We start from the raw sequence: 27445 nt of genomic DNA on the forward strand, positions 1-27445 counted from the left end.
AAGGTTTCGCTTTACAGCCATCAGTAGCACCAGGAGACAGCTCCATTAAAAAAGTAGTTTTCCACTGCTCTTGAAAAGCCGTTATTTTTTACATCGCTTTTAGGAAGATAGATTAACAAAACATCACATTTCAAGCCACTCTGATCTGTAATTAAATGGAGGAGCCGGTTTGTATTCTCCCATGGCTTTTACAGAAGTTGCAGTGATCCAAAGTCAGGTTGCTGTGTCAGAGTGGCATTTTTATTAATGAGAATACAAAAAGCTTGCATATTCTTAGCCCGGCTTGAATTTAGTTGCTAAGCAACCGCTGTATGGTAATTCATCCGCGAAATTTAAATCTTAGAGAAAGGAGTCTGCGTTTTCCTCAATGGTCGCCACGAGGAATACAACTTGTGGGACCCGCAGCAGCTGCCGCCGCGGCACCGCGCGGCCCGCCCGCCGGCTCCCCCCGGGGCTGCCCTGCTCAGCCGGGAGCTCCGGCCCGCCCGCCCCTCCCATGCCGCCTCGCCCCGCCGCCCGGGCCGCCCCACCGGGGAGGGAGCGCGGCCGGGCACCGCAGGACGCCCCGTCGGCGCTGCCCCAGGACGGCCTTCCACGAGTGGGGGCCCGAGCGCCGTTCTCCCTGGGCGAGGTGCTACCCTCAGGGAGGAAGAGGAAGGAAGGGGAGTCTGGTCCCGGTGCAGCCCCGACAGCGCGGCCCCGTGGGCGCCCCCGAGACCCCGCTGCTCCTTTGGCGGCGGGGAGAACAGGGTAGACGGCTAGCCTAACCCCTCTCGGCCTTCGCCCCTTAGCTTTTTGTACTGCCAAAGCCTCTCAGCCCAAAAAATAAGCACCCGAGTGCAGTGTCACCGGTCCCGCGGGGCCGTCCGCCTCCTCTCTCTTTCCCCTCTCTCCCGCCGGCCATTGCAGGCGCAGCCCGCTCCGTTATTCCAAACTTCAACTCAGAATAGCGGTGGGGTAACCACCTCTCTGCATCGCCCTCCCTCGCTCCATTTATCTGTCCGTTCGTCCGTCTGTCTGGACACAGGCCACCACGCTCCTCGCCATCCTTGGCTCAAGCAAACCCGGTCCCTGCCCTAAAGCGCTCTCTTCACGCCTGCCTCCGAGGCCGGAACTTGTTGCATCCCTTTCCGAGTTTGATTAATTACCCGGGAACTCCAGCAAAGTAAAGTACATGTGGCGAAGAAGCTCTCGCCTAGAGTTTGGTCCTGCAACCTGCCAGGTACAGGGGTGATCCTTCCACCCCGGGCAAACCCGAACAAGTCTCTCTGCGCCTCAGACATACATCCCTGGATAAATGTATAGAAGTATTGATTTTGCTGTAGCTGGAAGATGTTGATCATTTATTACAAAAATAAACGAATAAATACAACAATATATTGTTGCTTTACGACAGGATAAATATTTTACAAATATATAATTTAAAAAGCAATTAAATTCTTAAAATTATTTAAAATATTACAATTTACGGATAAAATTATCAACAGTATATACTGCATTTGATAGTAGAACCGATTATTCTCTAAGCGTTCAATTGAAAACCAGTCATACAAAACAAGTTCTGAGCATCGTCATGTGCAAACACGAGCCACTACATTAAAGCATAAGGATTCTGGAAAGATCACTTTCCTAGTGGAACCGCTGTGTTTTTAAATCAAGGTAGAGCTCTCTGCTAAATTCCAACAGATACGCAGACCAACGGCAGTGAGATGGCTGTTTTCAATACACCTGAAAATGATTTCTTGTGTAAAGGCTCGATGGGGGAAGGATGGGATGGGAGGGAGTGAGGATACCGAGGACCACAGGATATGAAAACATAAACTATAAATAAGCACATGTCGGGATTACCCAGACTGATCAAACACAACTTCGTAAAACATTTGGCTTTCCTTTAGGCAGAACAGCAGGAAAAAAAAAAAAAAAAAGGGGGGGGGGGGGAAAGAAGGAAAACGATGCCGACTCAATTACCAAGCACAGAACACTGATATTAGAAATGAACATAATTACTAAATTCATTAAGAGATCTGGCGATATATAACAATATTTTCATTATTTACACGTGTAACCATATAACCCTTAGCGCAAACCCTCTCAGTGATTATCTACCTCTCGTTATCTCACAGCTTCACAACCCTGAAATTCCTAAATACATTCAAAGAGTTCCGTTTCTCGGGGAGTGGAGGGGGGCTGGGGGTGGGGGTAGAGCCTGTGGCCTCACTTTTTGTACGTGACAACTCCACGGAACGGGCATGTTTTGCCGTCCCACGGACCAAAGGTTGACCCCTATCCCCCCGCCTGCACCCCGGCTTTTCTGAGGCATCCTCCCCCCCAGGGTTGCCTTATAATAGAAACCAGTGCGAAGCCTCACGTTGGCTCTTTGTTGCCAACCGAATCGAGGAACCAAATAGCGCTCCGAAATTTAAACAGCCCTTCTCCCCGCCTAATAAACCGCTCCCCTTCACGGGTGGAAAAGAGGATCCCACCTCCTGCCTTAACGGGGCCCGGCGCTCCCCCCTCCCGCCCCAGCCGCGAAATGAGCCGGCAGCTTTTGCTAAATGAACAAAAGAAAGACCGTCCTTTACCCTTTCGTGTTTCTTTCCCTTTGTTGGTTTGGTTTTTTTTTTCCCCTTCCCCCCCCCCCCCCCCCCCTTTTTTCCCTTCGTGTCAGTGGGGCCTTTCGGATTTCACAAATCAAACCGACGGTGATATTTTACTATGAGCTGGTGGTAAAATAACGCATCCCGGTGCCCGGCTCTCAGAATGTCTTTGATTTATGGACTGACACAAGGCCTAATCTGGAAGGAAGAAATGTTTGTTGTTCCTACAGCAGTTTTCGGGGGGTTTAACCCCCTGCCTCAACAGCACATGGAGTAAATGGGGGGGGGGGGAGAACGAAGAGAGGGAGAGGAAGGTGAGGAAGGAGCCACGGATGAGATGGACCATAAAAGAAAACCTTATTCTGTGGTAGATTATCTGTGGGGGTGGGTGGAGGCGGGAGGTGCAGCTCTGTGGTTCCCACAACCTCCCCGCTTGAGAATGAAGAATGCAGAGAAGGTGGTTCACTTGTCCCTATATCACAATAAATTATAGCAGATAAATCTGACAGGCAGGTTTAGCGCATCAACCGGCATCTCCAACATTACCAGCACACGCGTGTGTTTGTGTGGGACAAAATTAGACTACAACACTTCACATCCCATAGAAAAACCCTAAACCAACAATAGCAACAACAACACCAACAGCAACAACAGAAATGGTGAACCAGGCGGACCACACGTAGGATGGGCTAAAGTATTATTCTAGTGGAAGAAAAAAAAAATAGCTGCTTAAATTATAAATACAAATATTTACACAGACATAAAATGCATCAAAATAATTTACAGTTTACAGCCCCCCTCCCCTCGCCCTCCACCTCAGATTGAACAGAGGGCAACCAAGAACGAACTTCTGGAGACAACCTTGCTCCGGGCACTGGCCCTACCCAGGCCCTGCCGGGCCAGCCTAACCCGCCCCGCACGGCCCTCCCTGCGGGAAGGGGGGCTTTCAGCATCCCTGATCTCGCCTTCCCTCCCCACGGCGGGGGGGCCCTACGCTGATGGTCGAGACCACGGAGATGTGCCAGCCGGGCAGGGGGGTATGAAGGGGGAATAGCCCCGGGGATACAGGAGGGAAGGCGACACTGCCCGGCTGAGCGGCTCGGACCCCCCCATCTTCCTCTCACTTCATCATTTGCAGTATTACCCTTCAGAGAACTTTGGGTTTTTTTTCGACACAGTGTTTATGCATCAGACACAGACTATTTCATTCTAACAAATTTATTTTCTCAATCAGCTCTTACGGAATCACTACTCAAATTAAATTACAATCAAATTATCACATCAAAAGATACCCTTATTACCTAACAACTGTCCATATTTTCATTTCATTTTGATTTGTGCTCGTCTGAAAAAAACACGTAATACAAGATCTGGGGAAAAAATAAATTACCGTTTTGCAGCAGTTCATAGGTATTCTGAATAAAATATTAAAAGAAGTCATTTAATGAAAATATAAAGCAAATTTTTTTTTTTTTTTTTTTTTTAGATCAACAACGGATCTAACAATTCTATATTGCCGTCTTTTTGAAAAGTCTGTTTATTAAAACCTACCAAAAACACTGCTTGGAAATGGCAGTATTATATAATCACATCCACAGCACCCATTCAATCAAAGTTGGCAACGGATTTAGGAGAGGAGAAGTTCAGATAAGTGCAGCTGCAGATGCTCAGTCCTTCTAAATCCCTTTATCTGAATCAGTCCAGAAATAAAAAATAAAAATATTAATAAAAAAAATATTAGCAGTGGATTTTTTTTTTTATGACTCTTCCATGATGATTGGCAGCCGTCAGGAGCAGGACTTTGACAGCCCTAAATTATTTCCCTTTCTCTTGCTGGTTCCCTTAATTCATGCAAAGTCCTTCTACAGAGCTAGAACTTTAGGGACCAACAACCTCTCCTTTCCCCCCCCCTCCCCCCGGCATCTCTCCCTCCCCCCCCCTCCCCCCTTTTCTCCTCAGGGTCAGTTTTTCGGCATGAGGGCTTTTATTTCCATATTTTTTGTTCTATAGCTATACCTATATATATAGATAAATATATATATGTATTTGCTTCCCTATGCAGTCTGCTTGTTTTTAGTGCTGTGTGCATATTTTCTTTTCCTTTTTTTTTTTTTTCTTTTTTTTTTCCTGGAAAAAAGTGGCCCCTTTCATTTTGCAGAATATATAGATATATATATATGTTTTCAGAGTGGATGTCTGCCTTGCACCAAAATCCGATGGTTTGGCCAAGAAAAACAGGGCGCTGGAATGCAGCAGACACCCTCTGATTAACCAGATTATTTTGCTTCTGCTTCCCTATTTTTTTTTTTCTGATTGCTCCCATTCAAAAAAAAAAAACAAAAAAAGGGGGAAAAAAAGGAACGAGAGAGAAAGGAGAAAAAAAGTTTCTGTGATTCATAGAAGAGAGCCCTTTTGGGGATAGGGGGAAGAGTGCGGGGAGGGGGGGGGGAGGAGGGGTGAGAAGAGGTGCAGACATCAGTGGTGCTCCTCGCTGCGAGAGGGGGATAATTTGGAGAGTGAAAATACAAATAAAAATAATAATAATTAAAAAAATAAAATTAAAAAAGAAGCTCGAGCCCACCTGCCCAAGCCCTCTTCCCACAGCCACCTCCCCGGCACAGCTGCAGTTTTGGTGCATTACGCATCTCCACCCCGCTTTCCCAGCGCGGTCTGAACGCTCTCGCTCGGATCGACCCTTCTCCACCGCTCCCTATCGGTATCGATCTTATATATATATATAGATATAGATGCACGCGTCTATCCATATATATATAAACACAAGCAGTCTGAACGAGCCTGGATCATGTGTGTGTGTGTGCGCGTGTGAGTATGTCCGGGTGAGCGGGCGGCTGTGCGCGCCGGTGGCGGTGCCCGTCCCGGCCCCCTCGCCTCCCGGCCCGCCCGCCGGTGCCCCTCACTGCACGCTGGCCTGCAGTCCGTGGTGAGGAGGCGGCGTGTCGGAGTTGACGGTGCCGACCTGGGAGTAGACATCGTCGGGGGTCTGCTGCTGGATCCCCGGGGGGGTCATCCGTTTCTCTTTCTGCCTCCGATTGCAAAACCAAACCCTGACCACCTCCTTCTCCAGCTGCAGGCTGTCCGCTAGGTTCGTAATCTCCTGGGCGGAGGGCTTGGGGCATTTCAGAAAGTGGCTCTCCAAGGCCCCCTTGACACTCACCTCGATGGATGTCCGCTTCTTCCTCTTCCTGCCCTGGGCGGCGATCTTGTCGATGCTGGTGGGGCTGCCCGTGGAGGAGTCGGCTTCCTCCAGCCACTTGTTCAACAAAGGCTTCAGCTTGCACATGTTCTTGAAGCTGAGCTGCAGGGCCTCGAAGCGGCAGATGGTGGTCTGCGAGAAGACGTTGCCGTAGAGGGTGCCCAGCGCCAGCCCCACGTCGGCCTGGGTGAAGCCCAGCTTAATCCGCCGCTGTTTGAACTGCTTGGCGAACTGCTCCAGGTCGTCCGAGGTCGGCGTGTCCTCGTCCGAGTGCGGGTCGTGGCTGTTGACGCCGCCGTGGTGCGGCGGGTGGTGGCCGGGGTGCTGGTGGTGATGGTGGTGGTGGTGCCCGGGGTGCTCTCCCAGCTCCGGCGTCTCGCCGCGCACCAGCCCCGGGTGCACCAGGCTCTGCCCGCCGGGGGGGGGGCTCAGCATGCCGTTCACCGTGAAGCCCCCGGGCTGCGAGTAGAGGAGCGACTGCTGCTGCTGCTGCCCGCCGGCCATGGAGGGCAGGTGGGCGGCCGCCGCAGCGCCCCAGGCCGCCGGGTGCCCCTGGTGCGGGGGGCCCAGGTGTGGCGGCCGGTGGTGCAGCGCCGCGCCCGAGTGCAGGTCGTCGCGCCCGCCGCTGCCCTTGACGTCGGGCGGCGGCGGCGGCTGCTGGGGGCTGCCTGTCATGCCCACGGGGCTGCCGGACCAGGGCGAACCCGCTTCGGCGGCGGCGGCGGCAGCGGCGGCGGCGGCGGCGGCGGCGTGGGGCAGGGCTGTCACCCACTGGTGGGCATGGCTCAGCATATGGCCGCCGTTGCTGGCGGCCATGGCGCCCGGCATGAAGTCGCTCTGGACCATCTTGGCCGCCGGGTCGCCGCGGTACCCGCCCGCCACCGAGGTGACGGCCACGCTGCCCGGCTGCATGCCACCGCCGCCGCCGCCGCCGCCGCCGCCCGAGTCCGCGTGAACGATGGAGCCGGCCGCCAGGATGCCGTTGCCGGGGAGGTAGGGGTTAGAGGTGGCCGCGGCCATCCCGCGCCCGCCACCCGCCGCTCGCCCCCGCCGCGCCGCCGCCGCGCTGCCGCCGGCGGCTGCCGGGCGCCCGCCGCGAGCGCCCTTGCCCGGCGCTGCCGGGGCCGCTGCCGGGGCCGCCGCCCGCGCCGCCGCCGCCGCCTTCCCAGCCTCACCGGGGCGCCGGGGCGCGGGGTTCACCTGCTAGCGCTCCGCGGCGCGCGGTCCTCCGCCCGTCCGCCCGCCGTCCTGGCTCCGCTCCGCGGCTCCGCGGCCCTTGCAGCCGCCGGCTCTCGCTTCGCCTCGATTTCCTTCTCCTTTTTGTTGTGTTTTTTTTTTTTTTCTTTAAATCGCTTTCCTCGTCTTCTTCTTTTTTTTTTCTCTTTTGCCAAAAACAAGGAGAAATATTTAGCTGTACATCTATTTTTCCTCCGCCGCCCTCTCGCCCGAGTTTGCTGCTCGCAGGGAGGAAACCAAACAAAGGCTAAAAAGCGAAAAAGAAGGGGGGGGGGAATCAAAAAGCCCCCGTGCCTTCTCCCCTCGGCTCCCCTAGGAGTACATCTCCACCTCTCAGCCTTCCCCTCTCAGGGCGAAACTTTTCCTTTTCTTCTTCAAGGCTTTGTGAGGGGGTATATTTTCCTTTTTTTTTTTTTTTTCCTTTCCTTTCCCCTCTGTCTCTTTCTCTTTCCGCGTCTTTCTCGCTCTCCTCAGCTCCCCGATCTCCTTTTGCTCTTTTATTCGCAAGTTTTGTTGTTGGTGTCCTAAGAAAACTTCCTGTGATGATGATGGTGGTGATGGTGGTGATGATGCATTTCTCAAAGTTGTGCTGGTGCTGGAGCACTTTGTCCCCTTTGAAACAAGAGTCCCGCCGGAGCCTTCTTGCGAGAGTCACGCTCTGGATAAGACATTTTTTTTTTCCCTCTCTCTACCTTTCCTTTAGGCGGTTGGAAAAAAAAAAAAAAAAAAAAAAAAAAAAAGAAGAGATAAAAAAGTTGAAATTTCTCGTTACCTCGCGAACTGTTTCTCTCCCTCTCGCGCTCTCTCGCTCTCTCGCTCGGTTTGTTGTTTTGGTTGTTGGTTTGTTGGTTGGTTGATTGTTGGATTTTTTTTTTTTTTTGGTGTTTGTTTTGCTTTTTATTTTAATTCCAGCAGTTGGTCGAGGGAGGAGGCGGAGGAGGAGCGCCTTGCTGGAGAGGTGTGGGTATGTGTGTGTGCATATATGGTATCCTTTATACACTAACTCCAGCCGGGAAGTTGGCTGCCGGGCTGGCAGCGCGCACTGGCGGTGCCGGGAGTCCCGCCGCTCGCCTCTCCCCGCCTCCCTCTCCCGGGCCGTGCCCGCGCCCTCCCTCCCTCCTCTTTCCCCTCCTTCCCTCCCCTCTTTTCCCTCCCTCCTTTCCCTCCCGCAGCCCGCACCCCCCCTCCGCCCCGCGCCGCCGCCGCCCGCGCCGCCACCACCCGACCCCGCCGCGAGGAAGCCGGTGGCCGCCGATTGGCTGCCAGCGCCGTGACGGACAGCCCGCCGCCGGCCGCGCGGCCCCCCTTCCGGCCGTTCCGATTGGCTGCCTTTTAATTTAGGCAAAGTGGCGTCGGAGCTGGAAGTTGTGTGTGTGTGTGTGTGTGTGTCGTGTCCCCCCACCTTCCCTCCATCCCTCCCTCCTCCCTCCATCCACCCCTCTCTGCCCTCCTCCCTCCGCCCCTTAACTCTTCCTGCCCGGCGGACACACGCACCTCAGGGCTCTCCCGCCGCTCCGGCAGCGGCGAGCGTGAAGGGAGTGGGAGGGGGCGGAACGCCGCTTATAATTAATAGTAATAATGACTACAACAACAACAACAATAATAATAACGGGGCTGGCCACGGGTAGGAACAGTGTTTGGGGGGCACTGCTGTGCACACGCCGCCCACGCCCCCCCCGGCAATGTCGGCACTGACCCTTAAAGCTCCCCTCCCGCCTGCCCTCCACCAGCCTTTGTCTACCCCGCACCCCGGGATGAGTCCGCCGGGCCGCCCCGTCGGCGGAGGGAGGCGGTGGGCCTGCCCTGCGAGCGGCGGTCACTCGCAGGGAGCTAGCTCCGCGGCATGAACCGCTACGTTATTTCTCGTCCGGCGGAAAGAGTTAAGGGGGGCGGGGGAAAGCGGTGGAAAGGGGGGGAAGGAGGGGGACGGGGGAAGCGGGGGGGTGTGCGGGAGGGGGAGAGATGCGACCGAGCGGAAGCGCTGCGCGGCGGCAACCTCAGTGAACCGCGGAGAAAAAGAAAGTGGCAACAAAAACAAGGGCAAATTGAGCACTCCCGGGGGCCCGCCGCTGCGGGGACACCGCTCGGACGTCTAGGGGACACGGTGCAGCTGGGGGTACCCCCGCCTCTCCGCACACGCGTGGGGAAAACACGGAGTGGGTATTGCTGCCATGGGGAGCGTGGCCCCCGCTTGGCTCCTTTATCCCCCGCCCCGTTCCCCGCCGTGTAACTCGGCCCCGAGAGGCGGCAAGCCCCGGCTCCCCCCCGGCCCCCCCGACCCCTCCGGCCCCCCCGATCCCGCCGGCCCCCGGTGTTCGGAGCTCCCACCGGCCCTCGGCTGGCGCTGCCAAAAGTACCGTGGTAGGTAGGTTTAGGAAAGCCATTAAAGTGAAGAGTACGGATCTGAAGGGCACTGGTAACCAAACCCCAAACATAACGATTATATATTTATATATATATAAAATATTTTTTTTTGTTCCCATGCGTCCTCCAAAGGTTTCTTTTTTATATCTAAAAGATCCAACACAGATTTCATTGAATAAATCTGAGATCTCCAGGTGCAGACGTTTGAATAGTCAGTGCCAGAACCCCATGTTTTCCTTTCCAGCCGATTTTGCTTGGATCAGGCTCAAAAACCGAGTGAGTCTCGTGGTTTTGTTTACACTGAATGGGGAGGATAGGAACGGTGCCATGGGGCCGTCTTTCATTAATATACAGTGAGGATTTTGTCTAAATTACTGCTATGAATTTCACAGTACACGCTTTCAAAAGCCGTCTCAGGTGGCCTGATGAAACGTGATAGCGCCTCTGCAAACAGATCTTTCTTAATAAAAAGGGGGGGGGGGGGGAGGGAGAGAGAAATCCCCCCCCCCCCCGATTAAAAAATAAATAAATAAATGTAAACCCTCATAACAGAGACAACAAAAATAAAGCTCGAGCTGGAGTAATGCTTTTTATTAAAAAAAAAATAATAAATTAAAACCCCCAAACCAACAACCAAGTTAGTTCCCCAACTCTTCCCACCCCCTCCCTTGCAGAGTGAGATTGTTTTGTCTGGAAAAAAATCCAAAGTATAACAAGGGGAGAACAGTTAGTGCTGATTTTCATTTGCATAAATTTTCATATATTTTGGTGAAAATAATAGACTAGTGGAGAGCGGGGCTTAGTGGAGTCAGTGCAAAGGAAAATCTTAACATGGATCGTTTCGCTGGAGTTGAGAACATGCTTTTTCCCCCCTGTCACCTTATTAAAATCAAAAATTAAAAAAAAAAACAAACCAAAACTCTCTCTAAATCCTGGAAGTATGATCGGTAAGTGTTTTACTTTTCTTTCAAAAATCTACTTTTGTTTTCTTTAAACTCTTCTGGATATATATTTTCAAAAGCTTAGAACAAGATAGGGAAACCCATGGCAACTGCCTGGAAGGAAACAGGCTAAAAAAAAAAAAAAAAAGAGGGAAAGGGAAAAAAAAAAATCCCACCAGCAACAAAAAGCACCTTAGTGAAATATTACATAAAAAGCGTGGATTCATTCCAAAGCTCAAGGCAGCAAAGCAATTCTTCAGAGCTGGAAAGTCTTTCTGGTTACTACTTCACTTTCCTGGGCACTGTTAATTATTGTAACACCAGGGCTCGGGTGGGGATGGCTGGGGATGGAGGGAAGGAAATCTCTCGAAAATATGACAGATTTATAAAGCAGAGGAGAGGCAGATGTGCGGGATGTTTGCAAACGCTGCTTCTCGGGGGGGGGGGGGGGGCCGGGGCCGGTGCTCGGTGACCCGGGCACCTGCTGCCGGGGCCGGTGCCGAGGGCCGGGAACGGGGCTGGGGTGAAGGCCGGGGAAGGTGCGGAGTGGCGGGTGCACGGAGAGGGTTAATATTGTAACTAGGGAACAGCCGGTTAAGCACAACATCTAGAGCTCTGTAGTGAAAGTCCATCAGAAAGAGTGTAATCAATCAAAACTAACCAGGACATCCCTTCATTTTATTCTCCGAGGAGGCTGGGGCTGGGGGATTACAGACCCGATCTCACTCGGTTTCTCTCTCCTGACAGCCCCGCTTGTCTCTCCGCGTTCCCCGAACCCCGTCTAATTGAGAGGTGCGGGCTAATGATCTGAAACTCTTTTATAGCGTTTGGGTCAGTGTGATAAATAATGTGATAAATAATGTAGGATTAAATTACTAGGCCAGATACCGCTCCTGAAAACTTTACTGAGGCTTAAATATCCCATTACGTGACTTTCATTTATTTTAATTTTGCAGTGGTATTTGCATACATTTTTTTTTTTTCCCACCCCCCCCCCCCCCCCCCTTCCCCCGTTGCTGCTCTTTTGGATACACAATGCCTGGTGATCATTGTAATTTCCTAGAATTAGTTACTTCTTTGGAAACGGTCGATAGTCAAATCAATAAAATGGCTTGTAAAACTAGGGAGGTATAGGTTTCAACTGGGGGGGTGGGGGGGTGGGGGAGAAGAATCGCTCATTTTCCACTTCTTGTTGACGTGCCCAGCGTCTCTTTTGACTGGGGTTAACTCTGTGTGCTCCATCGGAACAGATGCCGTATAGAGCTGCTCCCTCAAGATCATTTGTTTCCTTGATGGGGGAACATTTCTGAGCAGAACATATTGGTTGCCATAGAGAAAGAAATAAAAGGAAGAACACTAGTCACATTAAGCTATATGTTTGTGCACTGGGCTTTAGATAAAAGGACCTCGGTTCAAGCCAAGGGAGAACGGGGCCAAAGCACAGCTCCTTAGCTTCACTAAAACTAGCTTTATTTTGGTTTGGACTTTTACGGTTGAAACATGTAAGCTAATTTTTATTGGCTGTCGTTAATTTTATACGCTACGGCTTGCTGAACAAAATCAACTTTCGGAGCGCTACGTCAGGCGACTGACGACCGCCAGGGGGCGCCATGGACGGCCCTCGTCCGTCTCTACACCCCCCCCCCCGGCCCGTCCTGGGAAGGCGAGTAAGGGGGGCAGGTTTGGTTGTCCTCCAGTCCAGGCCTTTGCTCCCCAATTCCCCCCAGGCACCACGGCCGGGAGAGGAGAGCCCCAAAATTCCCGGGGCCGGCAAGGCGGTAGCCGAGTGGAGTGTATAGGAACTGCGGGCTGGGGGAATCGGGGTGGGAAAGGAGATGAGGGAGGTTGCTGCCCATTCAAAGGCCGCCCCAAGAGTGGTCCGGTTGGTGCGATGCCTCCAACCGACCCGGGGCCTGCGAAGGAGCGAGAGCAGCTCATTAAACACAGGCACGGGCATGGAGGCTGGGGAGAGCCTGAGGTGCCACGCAGGTTTGGCTGGGTTTTTTTGTCCACGTAAGGCACTTAAGCCCCTGAGGGTGCTGTAAAGCAACTCGTTTTGTTTTTGTTTTTTTTTTTTTTTTACATCATTTAATATTTTATCACAGTATTAAACATCGAAAAGTAGCTTTTTTTTTATTTCTTTCTTTTTCTCTGCCCACCCCCAAGGTGGCCACTCCTTCTATGTTTCCCCCCAAACTTCTCTACCTGTGAGTACCAGAGTCCCCCCCCTGTTTCCCGCCCTGCCTGCACCGGCCGCACACCGGGCACACGTTGTCGCCGCCCGGGACACTCGCAGACACCAACCTCAACTAAAACCGACACACATCGACGGCGGCCGCAACTCGGCACCGCTCGGCTCTCTGTCCCTTTCCAAACACACGTAGGCTCAGTCCCTTACCCCAAGCGCCCTCTTCTTTCCTCCGTTTCCCTCCCTAAGTGGCTGCAAGAGTGGGTAGGAAGGAGAAATTTAGTTTTTCTTGCGGTATTCCTCCCTAAACACGGTACGATGCTGGGCACACGGACAAGCGTGGCTGCAGCATCCCCTAGCGCACCTGCAAGGGGGGGAGGGGGCATGTCCCCGGCAGCCCCCGGAGCGGGAGGTGGGAAGAGGTGGCCCCGGGGCTGAGGGGAGAATTGAAGCCACTTTGTTCCCCTCCTCTGGAGCCCCAGCAGTTTCCGTCCGACTGGGAAAGTTTTATTCCTTGCCTCCATAAAGGAAAGACCAATTGGAGCCCTGGAAATCACACAGCCCATAAATATGATAGATCCTGGCAAGATGAGCTCCCCGCCTAAAAACCTAACACTTACACACACATACAGAAAAAGATGGGGAAAAAAAAAATGATGGGGAGGGGGGGAGAGAGAAAAGAAATTGAAGAGAGGAAACGACCTACACGAACATAAACTTTTCATTTAAAGTGTTTGTGGGTCTTCGTTTGGAAAACGGAGTCGAGTCTCCGTCTGTATTGACCGTGCGGGAAAAAGATTGAGATATTTACATGAACAAAACTTTCCACCTACCACGTTTGGCGAAATAAGCACTAGCAATATTCCAGACTAGTAAAACACATTTCCAGAGCGCAATTCTTCTCAGAAACGTGGTCGCTTACTCGAGATTTGCCGTAGTTAAGTGAACATTTCCCTCGCCTCATCAGCGGGTAGGTTTTTGAGTTGGAAGAGACCCCGCAAAGTCCATCAGCTCGGTTTTGGGACAAAGCGGATTTCCTCCCCCCGGTTCCCTCTGCCTCCCCTCACCCCCCAGTCCCCCCAAGTGTGCCCTGCGTTGTATTTTTAATAGCACCAAAGTTCGAAGCGCAGCTCCCTGCGCTGTGCCTCCCTCAGTCAGCAGCTTCGGGGTACCGCAAACGACCAGCAAAAACTTCACGCTAAATAGAGCAACAAGTTAACTCGGCAAAGCTCGAACTACTTTGCTCCCTGACCTCCAAAAAGCCCGGATCGGCCAGGATTGCCGGGTCCCCGCACCTCAATTGTAAGAGTGCTACAGGGAGCAATTTTTTTCCATTCCCCCCCCCCCGCTCCCTTTCATTTAATAAATGCCTATTTTGTTCGAAGGGACGCCTCTGGAAGAGAGATGTAAGAAGCGATGCTGTAGCTGAGCTAGGGAAAAGAAAGTAGAGTGTTTACCGTCTTGAGTATTCCTTTACTTCTAGTGGGAAATGATTAGGTATCTACTGATATAACCGTGGGGACCGAATGTCTAATTAGCATTCCCAAATTAAAATGTTAAACATAAAGACATACTCCGTATACAGCCTGCTATATGTAAAACTCATCCGGGCATAATCCAGCAGTCAGCTGGAAGAGCGAAGTTGACTGGCTTCCAGAGCCGCAGCCGCCTTGGCTAATGGGATCTGCCCGGGGTTTCTCAAGCTTCCCCCCACTGTAGTTCATAGGAGCCGGGTGGTAGCTGCCCCGGGAATGTTACACTAACCAGCCTGGAGGAAAGAGCAAAACACACGGGTTACTTTTAAAGGCTGGCGATAATAACGGGACACAATAGGCAGGCGGATCATCTCTCCGCACCTTTTATTCTGAAGGCTTCACTCGGAATCTTATTTTTTCTTTTGAGTATAACAGAGCACCTCGGGTCCTGTAAGAAATTAGGACAATAACACAGAACCGCCCTTGCAAAGCGGGAGAGCTGTTAAATCCGGGGTCCTTTGCTTCCCAGCCGCATAATTCTGGTATTTCCCGAGGTGTCATGCTCGGGGTTCACCTCTCACGGACTGTAGGGAAAGTTGCCAAATGAATGGAAGAATCTATCTGTTGTCTTGAGCTCAACGGAGACACATTACGTATGATGGAAAGCTAATGCTCCCACCGATGTTAAAATCAGAGGGCTATATAGTTCCAATCCAGCTTCTTGAACATGTAGATTTTTATTTATAAGAATTATTGTGCATGTAGCGACGTAAAAAGGGGATTTACAAGTTGGAGCCTTTTAAAGGAGACTGTGAAAACCTTATCCCCGCTTTTATTAAACATGATATCATCCCGGTTTGCGTGCTTGCCATCTCAATAGCGTTTCACACATGAAAAAAAGAAAGGGGGGGGGGGGGGGAGAAAGATCCATATGCATTTCATAGATTTTTCTTTTAGGTGCATAAGGACTGGCAGTCTCTTAGTGGATAAGAGGGTGAATAATTGTGATACACCAGGAAACAGTTCGTGCAGTTTGGCAGGTCTGGTTTTTATTATTAGATTTTTTGACATTTGAACTTGGCTATTGTCTGAGGAGCTCAGTGCAGATTGCAGTAGGTCAACCTTAAGGCTGCTCTTTTTGGCATTGCACACAAACATGCACACGCTGTCTGTTCTCGTTGCGTGAATGCAGCAGCTCCAGTTTTACCGGGCTTTTTCTTTTTTTTTTTTTTAAGGCACACCTATTTATATTTATCTAATCCGCTTGGGCTTTTCATGGTCGTGTGGTTAGTTTGTAGGCGCGTTCATTTTACGCCCGTTCCTCCCATCTCTGTATTTGTGCCTGATGCTGGATACTTCTAAGTACTCAGTCGCTTTTACAGCAGTATAATTCCAGCATCACGATGTTTGATAAAAGGGACTTACGGTAGCCCTGGGATTAAATGACATATTTCCCTGCCGCTTCGCTCAACTCCATCATGACTCCTACAGTCAAAAGTTAACTTTATTCATCATCTTCTCGCATTTATTCCCTCTTTCCCTCTCGGAATTCAGTCCCGCCGCCCGACTTCTGAAACAATTTCTTGCCTCTAGCGAAGAGCTGGGGGGGATCGGAGGGGGGAGGGGGGAAAAAGGGGGAGGGTAAAGGCGGGGACCCGAAATACCGGCGGGGGCCCCGCCACCACCCAGCGGCCTCCCCTCCTCTGCCGGCCTTTCCGCGAGCGCGAAGCTGGCCGCGGGCGCGCAGCGGTGTCAGAAAACGCCCGCCCAGGCGGGGCGCGAGGGGAGAGGGAGCCACTGCCAGGCAGGCAAAATGCGAAATAGGGATGGTTCCCCCCCCGGGGTGGGAGGAGGGAGCGGGAAAACTGGATCAAGTCCGGCAGGAGAGTCAGTTTGCCCTGGGAAAACCCAGAGACTGGGTCCAGATGACTTTTCCCAGGAGTGATTTGCGACTCTATCTCCTCCTTCCCTCGTTTGGTTGCTGTTGTTTTAAACTGAGGCTCTTCCCTCAACTGCTCGGTTGCAGGGATTCAGGCCGAACAACAGCCGATCTCTTCTTCTAGCAGTCTTTCATTTAAACATGTATCTATCTACATATGTAACTGTACGGATATATAGGTATACGTAAGCTCGGACGCACATACGCCTAGATTTGTTCCTCTCTCCCCTTCACCCCTCCTTCCTTCTTTATCAAGCGCCTGATAACGCGGTTAAGGCTGGTTATTTGAACTCTCAGATCAGCATGCAGAAATGTAATTGCAACGTTTTTCATCAGGAAAGAAAAGGAGGAGTAAGGGGGGGAAACCCTCCCCCCTAGACACCCAGTGCTCGGTAATCGCTGAGTCACCGTACTGGGGGTCAGTGGGTAAACACGAAGAAGAAAGCATCATCTTATTGAAAACCCCTGCGCAAACCGCATCCCTTCTCATCTCCAGCTTGGAGATCGCTCCCTCCCCTCCTTCTTCCCCTGGATTTATTAATTCGGACTTGGAATAAAGTGGCTCAAGTGCGGCCAGAGCCCTCTTTCTGGGGACTGGGTGTCCTTCTCAGGCGCAGTGGGACCCGCTTTGTTGCGGGGAGGGGGAACAGGAAGGGAAAAATAGGGGGGAGAAAATCAACATTAAACTGCTATTTAAGCTGCTGGGAGTCATTTTAAGGGGGAGAGGGGAGGAGGAGGTAAAGGGGAAGCACCGGTCAGTTCACCTAGGGATGTAAAGGAAAGAGAAAGCTTTCTTCGGGGCTGGGCTCTGGGCATGTTTATTCCTGTTTAAACGCTATTGTTCCTGCCAGCCTGTGACACAAACAGAAGGGATGGGGGGGGGCGGGGGGGGTTGGGGGGGGTGGTGGTTGGGGGTGGGGGTGGTGGTGGTGGCTGGAACAAAGCTGCTCAAACCCAAGGAACCCCCAAAGGCAGAGGAATACTTTCTTTTCTTCTCTTTAAAAATGTATGTGACATGACTTTCTGTTTGAGGTTGTTTTATGGGTGTCCCCCCTACCCTCTTCCTGTGAGCTGAGCGGAGTAGCTGGCTGTGATTCACTTACCAGGGCCCGTTTAAGGAGGAACATGTTCCCCCAGGTGGGTGCCAGGGAGCCTCGCAGGGACAGCCAGCTTCTCGGGCCCCTGGGCTGCCGGTGTGTTGAAGGAGCAGACTTGGAATCGGTTTGCGTCAAGGCCTGCAGTGGGAAACAAAGAGGCAGAAATGTTGTGAGCCCAAGGAGAGCCTGAAATACAGAGAGGCATTGAGCTTCCCTGAGATGCTTCAGCTTCTCAGTGGGGGACAGAGCAGGATCCTTTTTGGGCTGGCTCTGTGCAGTTGAGGGCTGGACTGTACAGCCCACACTGAATCAGAGGCATTGTGTGCAAATGAATAATCTCACATTGTTTTGAGATGCTGTTATTGTACTTAGGGTCGGGGGGAGGCGGGGGTTATATTTTGTGTGTGTGTGTGCCTGTGGATCTGTGTGCTTTCGAAAGGTGAGTGCAGATTGCAATAGTTGCTGCTCTGTTTTTGTTTGTCAAACAGGGCCCTTCTCTTGGGAGAGGGGCATGTGGCAGATCCCAGCCCAGGATTACATTAATCAAAGCATTATTTCCCCAGGGGTGTGCAGCACAAATGATAGTAAATCCTAATAAAATTGGATCGCTGAGAAATTGAACGCTTAAAGTAATCTGCTCTGCCTGATAAAAACTTCAAATTTATAAGATATTATGCATCCCCACCCCCAAACACCTTAGGTATCATTGCTATGCGTGTGTATTATACAGCTATCTGTAGTAGAGAAATCACTGCTCAGTTTAACAGGCTCATCACTATTGAATATATACATACACATAGATATGTGTGTGCAAGCACACTTGTATTGCATACACACAAATGCAGAGTCATTAAATAAGCAAAAATCTGCATGCACATAATAATAATGACCATGGTCAGTGTTTCAAGGACATTGCATTGGCCACCTTTGCTGTGGCAGGTGCTGTAGAAGGCTGGAATGAGGCTGTACATGGTTGTGTACCAGCACTGTAGTCTTGCCTGGGGACTCTGTTTTCTCTTGCTTTTTAGTGATGCTTACCATGGGCCTCTGTGGTGGCACCTGCGATCTCAGCCCCACTACGAGCGGCTTTGCTTTTTAAAGCTGATACCATGGGCTGGTAGGGAAATAATAACAATAATAAAATAATACATTCACATGAACATCTGAAGCTGTGGTTAGAAAGCTTCTGAGAGGACGAGCTTCAAAAGGAAGCTGCCTTGGACCAGGCGGGTATAATTGAAACAAGGAAAGGTGTTCGCAGGCCGTTATTCTGCCTTGGACATGCACAGTGCTGCACCCACAGCCCCTCTGCGCAGGGCCAGGCCACTGCCTCCCGTTGCTTCTTGGCAAGGGCCAGTGAAGGCTGGGGTAGCTGCTGGCCACTCGCTAGCTTCAGACCCTCAGTCGCAGCTACTTCCTCTCTGCAGAAGGAAAGTTTGTTTGTAATTGCAGCCGTAGGACATGACAGTAAGCTCAAAGAGACCCACTGTCCAGCAGGGAAAAAATAATAAATTGCTTCCTCCCTCTAAAAGACCGCTGCACTTCCAAAAGTGAAAGGGGCAGAAGGCATTTCCACTCACCCAGATGAAACTCTTTGAAAGGCTGCGAGCTTCCCCCGCAGTTATAAATGCCGATCATTCTTCCTACCCCCGCCCTCCCGGCAGCCCATCCGGCCGTGACACTCCGTTTCCCCCCGCGGGAGCCGGCCCCTCCGAGGACCTCCACTCGTGACCGTGACCGGTCCTGCCCAGCGACCCCGCACGCCTCTCCCTGCCCTTTCTTTCCTGGAATCGCTAGGCAGACCGAAGGTGGCTTATCCTTTCTCCTGGAGTGGGGTTTTCCTGCCTGTCCCTTCCCCGGGGGCTTGCGGAGAGGGCCCTGTCCTGCCCCTCCTGCCTGTGAGCAGGGAGAGGGGGGAAGCTGAGCCCTCTCACAGCCCCGAAATGACGCAGCCCCTGCTCCAGCATCGTCTCCCGTTTGGGCTGGCTCCATTTCAGGAGCGCCGTCTCCCCCCACCCCCTTCTTCCCAGCCTTCTTCCTTCCTCCTCCTCCTCGCCTCACCGTCACTCTCAAACACCCCCCCCCCCCCCCCCCCCCGACCGCTTCCCCCCGCCGCCCCAAACTCCTTCTTCAGGACCGTGGGATGCTGGTGAGCTCTGGTGAGAGTTGCCGGTCTCCATTTCCAAGCGGGGAGCCGCCGGGAGCGGTGAGGCAGCCGGGCCGGGGGGAGCAGCGGGGGAGGGGGGCTGGGGGGAGGCGATGAATGAAGGAGGGGTAGAGGGAGCGGCCCCTCACCTCCCCCCCCCCCCCCCCCCCCCACTTGGAGCACCCCCGCTCCCGGGAAGGGGAAGCCTCCGCACCCCGCCCGCTCCTGCCCGCCGCCGACACGGCGCAGCGGCGGCTCCGCGCTCCTCCGTGCGCTTCCTCCCCCCACAGCCGGCAGCGCTGCCCCGCTCCCCTCGACGGGGCTCCCGCCCTTCCCCGCAAGACTCCACTCGGCTTCCCCCACGCGTGTGCGGAGCGTGCGGGAGGGGACCCACTCACCCCGCCACTGACGGTGCCTCCTTTCCTCTACTCCCTTCTTATCCTAAAAGAGCCCGCACCCCACCCACCATCCCCCAAAAAACCCATTCATTTGCATACCGTTTGGCACCCTCGCTCGGTATATCCCCCTTCTTTTTTATCTCCCTTCCACTCCCTCCCAGACCGATTCCTTCCCCCCCCCCGCCTTTTCTCCCGCATCCCGGGTGCAACCGGATGACAAAAATCAAAGCTGGTTCCAATTTACCCCGGTTGTCTTCCTTTGAACCCCCGTAAGGTAGGTGTGGGGGAATACTGCGCTCCCACTCCCCGTGCGCTCAGTAAGGTGCCTTCCTCCCCTCCTTACCCTAACCTTCCCCGCTTTCCTGTCCTTAATTGGCTCTGTCTTGATGATGTGCACTTGTTTTGTTTAGCCTATTTTACCATTGAGGACGAGATAGGCAGAAAAAGGAGCGTTTGACTTGGTATGTCTCTCAGATTTGTTTTTTCTTTTTTACCCTCTCCCCCCCTTCCGAGGTTAATTTGCATTTGAGGTCTAATTCATATTTCAAAATCCTGGCGTTTGAGGATTGTATAGGAGCAGGGAATTCATTTCTGTTTCTGAGGAGGAATCTCTCCTGTATTTGCTCTTCTGTGTATAATTTCATTGTGTTCACAAGTGACAGGGATTTGCATCAGTTATTTTGCAAATTTCAGTGTTGGTTTTTTTTCATAAAATTTAGAGAGAAAAAAAGATCTTATTTTGCAAATTGCAAAGAGAGCAAACACTGGGAACTGCAAAAGGAGCATATGTTATTAACAATGTTACAAACTTAAACTTTAAGGCACAGACTATAAATTCATATAAACGTGTTAATCTGCATTCCTTGGAGTTGGATTTCTAGCTCTCAAGCATCTGTTTTTGATGACTATTAGAGAAAGTCATCTATGGAAATACTGAGGTATATTTATAGTTCCTTACTATTTACAGGTGATTTTGCTGCTGTTTGCTACTCTTGCTCCAGCACTTTATAATACTTCACTCCTGAAAGGCATTTCATAGGGTTAAATGCTGTTTTACTCATTAAAGATTTCCAGCCTGTCCAGGTGTAAGTTCCATCCACATCTCTGGAAATAGTTATCTGGCCATGTGGACTTTATGGAAAGCTTATAAAAGATACGTGGTCATATAAAAAAATTCTGGTTTATATCCACAGTTCTTTCAGTTCTTTGGATGTGATGAAGAGTCCATCTATGTTTAGGCCTTTATAGGTCTGTTAAGGACTTCCTTCCCATCTTTTGTTAGCATCTATAAAATGAATTTTGTTTATATATATAATGGTTACATGAATGGCATACGTTGCATAATATGCATATGAGGCATTTTGAGTATTTCTGCCTGCACACACGTTTATTTTTCACAAGCGTGTATGTGTGCGTGCATGTGTGTTTATACACGTGTGCGGTGAAATACATTCTGGGAGGGAAAGCTACTCAAAATAAGAACGTTCATAAAGGAAAAGCTGTTAAGGTAGTTCACTGGGAGTTTGCATCTAGTGCCTTGCAAAAGTCCCGTAAGTTACAGGCTTCACTGCAAATATCTACATACACCCCCATCTCAGCATAAAAATATTTGTGCTTATATTTGTCTTTCGAGAGCTAACGAAACAGGGCTATGAATTATGCCTAAAAAGATGCTACAGAGATAAACATGTATAAAATAGTAATGGAATATGGAATTTTATATAATGCCAACTACTTTAGCAAGATTCTTGGCATAAGCAATTTAGTGCAATTTCATTTGTCTGAACCAGAATGATATTACAAAGTGAATTAATAGAACATTAGTACTGAAAAAAAAAAGAAACACTCCTTCCTTTGAAATATGAAGTGCCACTAACTTGAGATGAAACCTGAAAGTCAGTGAATAATATATGGGAAATATTAATATTTTAAATGTATCATATTTAAAATTGCTGTGAACTTAAACAAGGTTTCATATCAAGAAAAAACAAGTAATTCATTTTAGGCTCCAATTTCATATGCAACATTTTACAAATGAAGCAATTCACTAAAGAAGTGAAGTCAAGTATGTAAGCATATTTTGTTATTTTGCACATGAAATATGGTCATTATGGAATATGAATTTAATTTGGGAAGTGATAAAAAAGAACATTTATTTTATTTTTCTGCTGTGCTGCAAGGAAAACATTTTTAAGCAGCTGATTAATGAGATGAAATGAATTGATATGGCCCATCATACCTGCATGGGCTTTTATACCTTGTGAAACTTCACCACAACGGGACCTTTATAAAAAGTATAAAGTGAAGTAATGCAATCATGTTTTAAATTTAGAATGGGAGTTGATGCGATTCAACTTGATGTTGTAAAAAGCGAGCCCTCTGGCACTTGGCATTACATGATTTAAAAATTACTCCTGCAAGGAAGGTTAGTAGAAAGCATGTAGCAGGGTTGAAGCCCAGCATGAAAGCTCGGGCAAATTGCAGTGCCACCGCCTGCCTTGCAGTTAGTTTTAGTAGGGAGAAAGCGTAGCCCTTGGTTAACTCCTCAGTACACGGCCTGTGGACTCCAGCGTTTGACACTGCCCTGCTTCAACAAGCTGGTACAGCTCAGCCTCTGGAAGACAAATCTTGTGCCCCTTAAGATGAGTCAAATCCTGCTTGTCCTGTTCATTGAAGACATCCGGAGGTTTGCCTCCTTGGAATGAGCAGGATCTGACCCTCTGTACCTCCATGAGACCTTCATATCAGCTGAGAGATTATTTTTGCATTTGTTTGGTGTGGATGGAGTTAGGTCTGAGGGCCACATTGACCTTGTCCTGGTGCCTAAGCCTTCTAAAGGTTAGATCCTACCCAGCTTGGCTCCGGCCAACCAGGCCAGCCCCAATGGTAGTCGCTACATATGGTACACAGAATACATATGACTGGGCATTTTGAACAGTTGGGCAAAAAAAAGGTGTCTTTGCACCATTGGGAAGTGCTGGGTGTGTATGAGCTTGTGAAAAGAGCACTTGCATGCTCTAGGGAAGACTAAGGCTGTCATGAGGACTGTAAGCACTTAGGAGCTGTCTTACTGATGGACAGCACAAAGCATGGTTAGTCCATAACCTGTTTCCCACTAGGAGCTAGTCACAGGTGCCACAAAAGAAGGCAGGTTGTTGGTGATGGGGGGACACGCTTGACACCTGCCACACAGCGGATCTCTTTCTGGCCACTTTTGCCCAAAGCCCTGGGACATTTGCTATTATTCTCTCAATTATCTCAGACTAATTTCAGTAGCTCGTGTTTTCATTACAAATGTCAGTGCCCTTCTGAAATTGGCTACTGGTATTTTGGGTTCAGAATAACTGTGATGGGGAAGAAACCCCTCAACTTTTCCTCTTTAAACAGTTTCACCATTTTATCACAATTTGTTTAAATATACATTTCTCTACTGTGAAATAACCTTTCTTTCCACATTTATACCCATATGCACAATGCTAGCTCATAGCAGAAACAACATTTTAAAACACTGTGTCATGCTTATAGGATAATTATTAACCTTGTCAGAATAAAAAGCATACTAAAAGTACTCCATACAAAGGTTTGTGCCTTAACGTTTTTGAAAGTTTTTTTTTAAAGTAATCAGAGATGTCACAACAGAGGGAGGAACTATACAATACATAGCACATAGTAAAAGTATATGAATCCTACAGGACTATTTAGAAATATGCGATTATTTTCTTTCTCCTTTTGGTTAGCAGGTTACTTGATGAAAAGGTATGTTTTTGTTTTTATTCCTGCTTGTGTCTTAGAGTTCTATGAAGATGATGTGAAACTGCAAATTCCAAATTTTAGTTGCTATAGATGATATAAAAATAAGGAAAAGAAATGTTCCTGCCATGCGTCTGGAGGGATAAATATACAAAGTCACGCAATCTGATAGCAGAAAGAATAGCTATTTGATGATAAACCTAACACTAAATACAAACAGAATAATATTGTTCTAGTGAGAAATATAGCAAATAAAAAGGTATGACAAAAATACAGGTTTGAAACTCTCTCTGTTTAGATCTTTTCCAGTTGAATGTTCATTCTTAATGTTTTGTGACCACTGAGATACAATTAGCGAACAAGTTACCTAAAACTTAGCTGTCTCAATTTTCATGTCCCATATCTAGAAATCCCAAAATGTAACCTGTATTAACCCCATTTAACTTTAGGAAGGTGGTTTTACTGGTCATTGAGTGGATTTTCTTGAGACCTGATTCTTCATGCTCAAACTTGTGCTGAAATGGATAGGATATGTTAGCAGGGTTTGTAGGGTCATTTACTTTTTTTGTGCAGGAGGGCTAGCCTTGTCATACTGGGGGTTCATACAGGTGTAGGAAAGGGGTACTTCAGGAAAGGGACTATTTTTCAAGGGCGTTGGGTGTTTACGCCTTCATTTGACTTCAGTGAGAACTGTGAAAACTCAGTATTATATAAAAAATGTGGCCACTTTTCTTTAGGAACTCAAATGTGGGCCCAGAAATCTGACTTCTGGTACCTCTGGCTGAAAAAAAAAAGCAAAGCTGAAAAAAAAAAGCAAAATGCTATCACTGGAAATTTCTGTTTTTATCTTTGTATAGGTTTAGCATCAGCCCTATGAATATAAAACATAAATCTACCTTTCCCCATGTGATAACTCTTTGTCTTTTCCCTCAGAGAGGCAGGAGAAACGGTTGAAACACTACCACCCTGAAAAAAACAGACATTAATAATAGAAATTATTGTTCATTGCTCAATTAAGAAAATAAGAAGTCTGGAACCTGCATAGGGTGAATTATGATTTTAAATGCTCACGTTTTGACTTTCTGAAATTAGGATCTTAGTACTGAACCCTTCCAGCTATTTCTTAAGACTGTTAGGAAAGAATAAGACATAAATTTTAAAGACCTGTTATAGGGACAGCTTTCTCCACTGTGACGTGCTGAAACCTAAGGAAAATATAACAAATGTTTTCAGGAGCAGCCAATGGCTGGAGAGAGGAGAATATGCCGTAAACACCTCTGCTCTGGTGAACCCTGTAGAAGGTCGCATTCACCTGGGTTATGGGCTCCTCTTCAGATGAGGAGAAGCAGGGGAACCAAAACCTGTGACTGGTTATCAAAGTCCTCTCGGTGCAGCACCACCAAGTTTTGGGATCCATTTTTCCTGATGGTGTTGAGACAAAAGTGGGAAAGGGGTCCAGCCTGAAGCTCTGTGCACCCCTGGTGCCCATGCTCGGAGGCATAGTTTTTTTGCCTGCAAGTGGTAGGTGAAGCTGGGGGACCCTCCTTCCGTCAAAACCAGGGACAGGCTGGCCCCATAGCCCCAGCAGGAGCTGGGGTACTCGGGCGGGAGCGGTGGCCCTCTTTTTTGTGCCGAACCCGTAAGGATGGGGCTCCCCTCTGCATCCTGGTTTCAACTTTGCTCTTTGGTTTAATGTCTAACTGCAGTGCGAGGTTTTAATTTTATTTCAGGTCCTGTCTTCATCTAGAAATGATTGGGTTGGGCTCAGCACTGGCTGTCTTGATAGTTTTGAAATTCCTGGGAAACCTCAATACTGGCATTTTATAAACAAAGTAAGCGAAGCACGCTAGAATATTAATGGACGAAACACGTTTTAAGGGGGCACCATCACTTTGTAATTTTGCCTATAAAAATATATCGGGTAGAGGCAGTTTGGGGGAGTTGCAGCAAAGCCACAAGTGTTCTTTGCAATTTAAAGCTTCTGAGTTTTAATTATTTCTTTTTCTGCCACTGTGAAAGATCCCTAGAGACAATGGGGGCTGTGACATTGAGGAACAGGTTATCCTGACTGTGCAGGGAGTGCCATAAAAACCACAAAATGGACACACAGAATAAAATACAACCCCACTCACACTCCCCCTTCCCAGTTTCTCTAATTTCTGACATTTATAGTAGTTACATCAGCAGCGGGTAAAAGGGAAAAAAAAAGGCAGACGGAAATATGGTCCCTAAACCGACAGAGCCTCTTTACATTTGCTTGGAGAACCATTGCAAGGGGAAAAAATAATAATAAAAGACATACTACACTGTTATGGACTTTATTTGTTTAAACACAAATTTATGGAGCTGGCCACACTCCAAAAATTGGAGTTTGGTACTGCAGTTGCTTTGGTTTATTTTTCAGCATTGTAATGGGCTACAGGGAGACAAAGAAGAATATGAATATATGGCAGTTGATATTTAGATTTGGGTGACATTTTTGCTTGTTATAACTGTCATTTTTAAAAATTCATTTTCCTGCTATTGAATTGCAGCAGACATCGATAGAGAAAAGCTGGAATTATTTAATAACCAAAATTAGGAGTGATTTTTGTGCTATATTTCTCATTACCCACCTCTTAACTAATGAGGAACCCTGAGGTCCAGACTAAACTCACCCATGGGGTAGATAGAATAGGCTGTTAAAGAGTGAGATGATAGATGGACCTTTTCTTCACCCCCAAAACCAGTTTCTTTATAAATCAGTAGAAAGCAAACCCTTCCTTAGAGCATCAAAAAGCAAGCTCAAGCATGACACTACTATCACACCTTTCACGCTATTTTTTTTTCAGGAGTTCGCCCCCGATTTTAGTCCAAAGGATCTGCTTCTGGGAATTGTGTGTCCGGCTCCAGCGTTTTGCCTGCTGAGGAAGAGGTATGCCCTTTGTCCCTCACCTGCAGATGGCTTGGATGCTTTTACTTTTTTGCGGTGAGCCCTTCCTAGTGGGCTGCATTCAGAAAGTGCTTTTCATAGCATTAGTGCAGAACCAAGTTACAAAAGAATATTAATCTAATACATTCCAAAATTCAAATATGTGTGATTGATAAGCATTATTATCTATAAATAAGGCTCTAATGATACTTTGGCAGTGTTGTAAACACAAGAATCAGAAGCAATTATTGTCATTATTGTTCTGCAAGTACTGTCCATGAATACCAAATGGATATTACTGTCCAGCTCCTTGGCACACAGAAATCCTGTAAAGAAACAGTTGTCAGTCAGTAAGGTCTGGTCGGCTGCTCTTAACTACGTTTGTCTAAAATACAGCGTACCTAAAGACAAAGCCTGCAAGTTATTGAAAAGCAACACTGTTGTTGATTTAAAAAATTCTTCGTCTTTTGCAACCCCCCCAAATGATGTTAAATAAAGCCTATGAGAAAGTTTTCACGTCCTGTGAGATGAACTGTTTGTGTGATGGTGGTGATTAAAAATGGAAACGGATTCTCTGCCAAAAAAGCTGCCCTTCTTTGTGTGAAACCCACAAAGGTGAGAACACCCCAGCTGGAAGGTGGTGTGAAAATAATGACAGAGCCCCCCCCCCCCCCCAGGCTGCTAGAGGTAACCCACAGCTAGCTTTCAAGGATGAGAGATGAAAGGGGCGTTCATCCCCTTCACGTTTACCTCACCCCAGTTTGCACAGGTCCCATAGACCTGAGTCACGCTGGTGGCCGGGTCCCACTGGCTGTGACACCCCCACTCGCCTTCCTTTGGCAGTCTCACCTCCCTCACCAATCCCACCACTTTAGACGGTGCCAGCCAACAGCAGCATTTTGTGGTGGGTGTCTTGTTGTTCTTCAGATGCCAGGGTGTCATTGCGAGCGGGAACAGTGTGGGTCTGACTCTCCGAATCTGCAGAAAGGGAAAGAAAAAAAAACAGCCCCAAACCCCAAACAGTGAGCTTTACTTTCCAAATGTGTTCAATTCTTCTTTCTCTCCTTGATATTTGGGGCGTGCAGCACCCTATACCATGTGGTTTAACATTTTGTTCTCTATTTGTAGGTCAACATTTCCATGATTAAACTTCATCCTTTATTCAGCCTGTTCTGGCTAGGCTTTGCAG

General features: G+C 49.1%; 1 protein-coding gene and 2 long non-coding RNA genes across 12 annotated transcripts in view; 1 reads left to right on the top strand and 2 right to left on the bottom strand.

Annotated features, from left to right (window-relative positions):
* Positions 1-3799: 3799 nt before the first annotated feature.
* On the bottom strand, positions 3800-6866 carry POU3F3 (POU class 3 homeobox 3). Its single transcript, XM_062606918.1, has one exon. It carries the CDS (start codon positions 6829-6831, stop codon positions 5512-5514), a length of 1320 nt encoding a protein of 439 aa, XP_062462902.1. The 5' UTR covers positions 6832-6866; the 3' UTR covers positions 3800-5511.
* A 3248-nt stretch (positions 6867-10114) lies between these two features.
* Positions 10115-27445, top strand: part of LOC134157689 (uncharacterized) — a 39876-nt gene continuing 22545 nt past the window's right edge. For 2 of the 7 annotated variants that reach the window (XR_009962407.1, XR_009962410.1), the window contains exons 1-3: positions 18897-19257; positions 20006-20056; positions 26177-26259. This is a non-coding gene — a long non-coding RNA (uncharacterized LOC134157689). Of the gene's footprint in view, positions 10359-18894; positions 19258-19796; positions 19870-20005; positions 20057-26176; positions 26260-27445 lie in introns of those variants that run through there. The other 5 variants (XR_009962408.1, XR_009962411.1, XR_009962412.1 and 2 more) reach the window with 5 other exon arrangements.
* Positions 13583-19680, bottom strand: LOC134157690 (uncharacterized). 4 transcript variants are annotated; one of them, XR_009962414.1, is made up of 5 exons: positions 19189-19296; positions 17977-18165; positions 17058-17189; positions 14397-14599; positions 13585-14308 (listed from the first exon to the last, which is right to left on the bottom strand). It is a non-coding gene; the product is annotated as an uncharacterized LOC134157690 (long non-coding RNA). The 4 variants fall into 4 exon arrangements; XR_009962416.1 differs by lacking the exons at positions 17977-18165; positions 19189-19296 and adding an exon at positions 19596-19680 and having other exon boundaries at positions 13583-14308; XR_009962417.1 differs by lacking the exon at positions 17977-18165 and having other exon boundaries at positions 13583-14308; positions 19189-19290.

This window comes from Pezoporus occidentalis, unplaced genomic scaffold (genome assembly GCF_034315485.1).
Source record: "Pezoporus occidentalis ecotype Australia unplaced genomic scaffold, CSIRO_AGI_Poc_V1 ctg99, whole genome shotgun sequence".
NCBI lineage: Eukaryota > Metazoa > Chordata > Aves > Psittaciformes > Psittacidae > Pezoporus > Pezoporus occidentalis.

Bases quoted from the DNA above. Each gene is read 5' to 3' on its own strand.
- POU3F3 (XM_062606918.1), bottom strand. From the start codon at position 6,831: ATGGCCGCGGCCACCTCTAACCCCTACCTCCCCGGCAACGGCATCCTG.